This window comes from Helianthus annuus, chromosome 4, assembly GCF_002127325.2.
Source record: "Helianthus annuus cultivar XRQ/B chromosome 4, HanXRQr2.0-SUNRISE, whole genome shotgun sequence".
In the NCBI taxonomy this organism is placed as follows: Eukaryota; Viridiplantae; Streptophyta; class Magnoliopsida; order Asterales; family Asteraceae; genus Helianthus; species Helianthus annuus.
Genome location: NC_035436.2, coordinates 164,144,056 through 164,150,132, shown reverse-complemented (window position 1 = coordinate 164,150,132; position 6,077 = coordinate 164,144,056). Strand labels below are relative to the sequence as shown.

General features: G+C 36.8%; 1 protein-coding gene across 1 annotated transcript; it reads right to left on the bottom strand.

Annotated features, from left to right (window-relative positions):
* Positions 1–4,025: 4,025 nt before the first annotated feature.
* On the bottom strand, positions 4,026–5,779 carry LOC118491116 (glutathione S-transferase T3-like). Its single transcript, XM_035988588.1, has 2 exons — positions 5,002–5,779; positions 4,026–4,914 (listed from the first exon to the last, which is right to left on the bottom strand). Exons 1-2 carry the CDS (start codon positions 5,318–5,320, stop codon positions 4,175–4,177), a joined length of 1,059 nt encoding a protein of 352 aa, XP_035844481.1. The 5' UTR covers positions 5,321–5,779; the 3' UTR covers positions 4,026–4,174.
* Positions 5,780–6,077: the final 298 nt, after the last annotated feature.

Here is a 6,077-nt window from a genome sequence, read left to right as displayed (position 1 = left end):
TAGAATTCAAATTTTAAAATTATTTACATTTAAATAATATAAAATAAATTACTATAAATTGTTTTGATTTTAGCACCGTATACTATTTCTGTTTGGTTCGAGGGAATTAAGTCGACACCGACATCTTGCTTTTCATGCCAAAGTATTTAATAGTTAAAATTCAAACTATTAAATTAGTTGGGGTGATTGGTGTAAATATCCTATGTATATGTTGTAATTTGTTGCCCTTTGCCCGTTTGGGTCGGGAGTGTTTGTGTTGTTTAGCCTTTTGCCCGTTTGGGTCGAAGGTGTGTTTTTTTAATGAAGTTCTCTTTTAAAAAAAAAAAAATTAAAATTCAAACTAAATAAAAAGGTACGCGTTTTTGTGTGGCTTCGCATCTTCATTTTTTTTTCTTTTATTTTGGCTCATTTGTCGGTTGATTTTTGTAGCATAAAGTGAATCTTGACATATGCTTCAACCACCTTGCCTTTTATATTTTATTCATAATGTCCATCCTTTTCACGATCAAGAAACACCATAAACCGTTTTGAAAAACATTACGACCAATCAAAAAGCATGTTAGCCTGCCTCCTTTCTTTGAAATATGTCACATTCATGTCATACATATGTGTTATTAATGTATATAACTCATATATATATATATATATATATATATATATATATATATATATTCTCTTATCCGTTGCTACGATTCCATACAATATATACCCTAAAGATAATATATATAGACATGGGCAAAGGACGGTGGGAGCGGGAGGGGGCGGCCGACCCCTCGAACTTTTCGTTCAGTAGTGGAGACTGAAGAGTATATAGTTTTCATATAGAAATTTTTGGGTATATACGTTTTCGACCCCTCGTTTTATAGAAATTTTTGGGTATATACGTTTTCGACCCTCCGGTTAGACATCTCAAACTTCGCCACTGTATATAGATTTTTGTTTTTGGAACGGCGAAAATTTTATTAAATGTAACAAAGTAGCTAGGAAAATCAAAGTACAATTACAAAAAAAAAGGAACAAGTAATGAAGCCCATCAACCAAGTTTCTCAATGGTTGATCGGTTGATCGAAGCATCAAATCTGATTTTGTGTTAATTTAACATGGGAGAAACTTGGTTTAAACGTATTAGTAATTGACATATCTTGCCCTGAAAGCAAACACAGTCGTTTGATATCGACTATCGACAAAAAACTATTGACGTCTTTAACTGCTGCTCAACTAATGGATATCACAAGACTGGTCTAACTCACAATCTATATAATACATCGTAATATACCTAATACTTGATAACGGCGGCAAATCTACATATAAAACAATTAATGTGGTTTATAAAGAGATTTTCAACGAATTGTGATCGTTGCATATTCATGTATTTCAATTTATCCTTGTACTCTAATATATTCGTTTGTGTTTTAACGTGTATAAAATCATAATATTTATGTAAACAGTGATAATGAAGATATTTTCTTTTAGCGACCCGTAAAATTCACAAGTTCTTAAACTAGTCTATATAATACATCTTAATATACCTATGACATTTGATAATTAATAAGAAAATTTTAAATATATATGGGGAGGGAGAGGATCGTTTAATTATGAAGGAAATGATAGTTTTTTTTTGTTTACATTGTTTTTATTAAATAAAACTATATGAGGTGGAGATAAGTTAAATATTATATATAATATGTATATGTGAATAGAAAGCATCAAAGCAATACTAAGACTAGAGACAAGATTGCAACATGTTGGGGGCAAGAGAAATGAAGTCAAACACAAGGGTGTTGGCTTTGCCTTCACGTACCCAACACAAGGGCTCCATCAATAAACTCTCGCCACATTATCAATATCAAACAAATCATCTTAATCCATTAGAATAGTTATAAGGGATAGCTAGGAAATTTCTATAGTTCGTATTTTAGTTTATAAGGAAATAATATAATACAAAATTTGTATATAATAATGTATAGTAATATGTAAGCGTTGGTTCTCTAAAAACCTATAAAAAGGGACTAGTGGAGAACGCTAGAAGACATCCTAACCATTATATTGTTTTAAGCCAAGTGTTCTAACTAAATGAGTTTTTAACACTTAAATAGTGTCTTAAAGAAATTAAAGATTTTCTCTTTTCTTCTTCTAAGACACTCAGTCAGCAAATTCCTTAAAATCTCAGACTTTATATCTCAATTAAATAATATTATATTTAGATCTAAAATATCTTAATTGTACCCAATAAGCAATAGATTACATCACTTGATATACTGATATTGAACAATTTTTATTCGGTATTTTAAAATTTGTGAAATGTGAATTCACATATTGTAAATTCAACTAGGTTCTTGTATTGGGTTGTGATTGAAACTCTTTACATGTAAATTACTATTGATTCACAAGTGAATTTATACTGTGTACTCACGCTCTTGATTATAAATTATATTGAAACAGGATTATTTATAATTAGTTTACATATGTGAATTAGTTTCATTCACTTTAAATAGGAAAAATTACAACTTTTGTCCTTTATCTTAATACCATATCTTTTCAACGAATGTTGACAAGTTTTGCTTTTTATAGGGAATTTTGTTGCACGTTTTGTCCTTTATACCCAACTCAGTTAAAAAAGTTTAGTAAATTTAGTCATGTGGACCCCATATAAGGGTATTTTAATATTTTCACGTACTAATATACAAATAAAGTTTTTATTTTTAAATATATAACCCCATTCTCCCATTCCCACGCACCTTATCCTTTCTCTCTCTACAAACAAGACACCCACTCTCTCTCTCTCTCTTTCTAAAAACCCAACTCCACCCATCTACCAACACCCAACTACCACCGTCCCTCATCCCTGCAACCACCATCTACCAGCGCTACCATCACCCATCATCCCAGATACCCATTCTCTTTCTCTACCACTCTCTACACCTCTTACCACCATCCACCACCAACCCTAAAACCCCAAACCTCCGCCTCAAACCTGAAACAACGACCAACATCCTTAAAATCATCCGAAATTCGCCAATCCAAAAAAAAGGAGTCACCACTCCTGATTTCTTGATGGAAAACAACCACAAACACCTTTGTCGCCGCCGCACGTGTTTGATCGGAGTATAAGTCGCTGGAGGGTCGAATTCACAGCCGGAGATTTAGAGTGCCTAACCCGCCGCCTTCCGATTCCACCTCAGGGCCCTCCGTCGTCGATCTGAGTCTTTATCTCCGTCATCAAACCTTAACCCCATCACCACCGTCTTTTCGTATGTGGTTTTCTCTTTCCCTCTTTCTCTCTCTCTATTTCTTTCTCTCTCTCTAGGTATATTGTAATGTGTGTGTTGTATGTATCTTAAAAGATAAGAAAGAACAAGAAGATTGGGAACAGGTGATGGTGATTGTTGTGGTGATTTGAAGAGAAAGGGTGATGGTGGTCGTCGGTGGAAGCGGTAGAGGGTTGTGGTAGGTGGGGATGTTGAGAGTGGTGGATGGTTATGGCAGGTGGGGTGGTAGGAAGAGAGAAGTAGAGAGAGAAGGGGGAAAGACTGTTTTACCCTCGTGTGCGTATCACGTGACTAGACTTAACAGACTTTATTAACTAAGTTGGGTGTAAAGAACAAAACGTGCAACAAAATTCACTATAAAGTGCAAAACTTGTCAAAATTCATTGAAAAGGACACTACCTGATATATAGTATTAAGATAAAGGACAAAACTTGTATATTTTCCCTTTAAATGTTTACAAGGCTTTGTACATTTGTATGCGAGTACGCTTTGTATGTATATTTGTCTGCGAATACAAAGAATATAAACTCACATGTTACCTTATGTTAACATATATAAAGGTTACTGTATGATTTTTTTTTCTAACACACAATAACCAACTGCTTTAGACTATGTGTAGTGGTGAACAAACATAATGCCCCTACCATGGGGCATTATCCGACACGTGGCATCCTAGTCATCGTTGGGCATTATAGCAAAAGTGGCGTAGTGGGGTATTATGCCAATAACCCCCATTCAATCATTTCACAATTATTATTTTTTTAAATTAAAACATAAAAAACATCATTAATTTAAAATAAAAATTACACTACTTGAAATAAAAAAAAACTGAAAAAAAAAAAACAGAAAATAAAAAAACAGGAAAAAAAACCGAAAAAAAATAAAGTTAAAAAAAAGAACATGATCTAGAGTCCATATTTTTCTCTAATTTTTTGGCGACGCATTTGCGCAAGGATCAACGCATCGCCTTGTAGGTGGTCGATAGGTTTGGACAAAAACTCAATGTCCTTTTCCATTTGTCTCGCCTCTTGCATCTCGTTAAACTTTTTGGTTTCGGCCACTCGTTCTTTCATAATCTCATAACGTTGGTGGCCGAGGTCGCGAATGTCTTGGAGACGACGGTTCATCTCCTTGAAATCTTCCTTTAACTCGAGATCGGAAGACGACTCGACCGTTTTTTTCCCGGTTCCCTTTCTTCTACCGGTGGGTCGGATCAACTCTTCTTGAACTCCCTCGTCAACGTCCACCGCGTCAACATTGCGGGCATCCGATGTCGGAGTTGACGGGTCAACGGAGGATGATGTTTTTGACCTTTTAGCTCGACGTCTACTACTAGACATCATTGGATTAACTAGCGCCCACTTTGGACTTTTTCGTAGTAGCTCCCAACACTTATAGTACGTGAAAGGGCATTTCGTCCTCTCAAACTCCTCCAAAGTCCTCGTTAAAACCCCGACGTCACTTTCACCGCTCGGGCGAGTATCGTAGTTACGTTGGTAAACTTCTTGGAACGCGTGAGACTTGTTGTTGATGTCGGTCCATTTGCTAGAAATGGAATCTTTGTCCCGATGTTCGCCTTGACCCCACGTGCTAAAAAAGAGTGCACGAACCCTATCCCAAAAAACGGGACCCGTTTGAAAGTTTGCTACAAATTAAAAAAAAGTAAAAAAATAAGTTGTATGTTAAAAATAAAAGTAAAAAATAAGTAAAAAAATAATAATAAAAGAGTTACCCGTTTCTTCGTCCTCCGAAACGTCGAGCCACGCCCGAGTCAACGTGAATTCCTCCTCCTTCGTCCATTTAATGATAGTTTTTGTACGTCGAGGTTCGTCCTTATCCTTCTTCTTATGCGACCTTCTGCCGCGTTTTGATTTGTCTTGCACCGGTTCGGGTTGCGTCTCCGGCACGACATCGACATCGGGTTCGGATTCGGATTCGGGTTGTGGTTGTGACGGTTGCGACCCGCCGGCTTGACCATAGCCGAAGGTGGGAGGTACAAACGGAGTGGCGCTAGTCAAGTAAGCCGCGTACGGTAAAAAGTTCGGGTCCATGTCTTGAAGGTTATACGGGTTTTTGCGGTTGGGTTGTGTTCCGGTTCGTGGGTCTTGCGGGGACACCAAAAGGGGGTCGGAATGGATGCATGATTGTATAAAAAAGTAGGAGAAAGTGGGTGTTTTTTATAAAAAAATAGAAGAAAGTAGGAGAAAGTGGGTGTTTTTTATAAAAAAAAAAGAAGAAAGTAGGAGAAAGTGGGTGTTTTTGTATAAAAAAATATGATAAAGTGGGTGGATATATATAGTGGGGTAAATTTTTAAATTAAAAAAAAAATAACAATTTTGACCGTTTGCCAATGGTCTAATTTGGATCCCCTTTAATTTTTCAGCGTTTTAATTAAAACGCCACATTCGTTTTTTTTTCAAAAATAACGCCCGGTCACGCCCTATGTAATGGGGGCCGGGGCGTTATAAGGCGTTTTTTTGAAAAAATTTTAAAAATCACGCCCCACTACGGGCGGTGATGAAACAATGGTTAACCGGGCAGGATTAACACACTGGTCTCGTCAAGAAGGGTTAATCCCTTCCTCTCGAGGATCGCTGGCTGGATCGCCTACCGGTTGATCTCCTGCACAAAGAAACAAACCGTGACTCGTAACAAGGAGGATGGGGTGGGGGGTGCTCCTTGTTAGCACTCTCCGGCGTGAGAATCAGTAGTTTGCTTGGGAAGCAAAGCATGATAGTAGTAGTAGTGAGAGAGTCGTGAAGAGATACCTCAAACCTGGTTTGGGGTGGGTATTTATAGCCGAGGAGT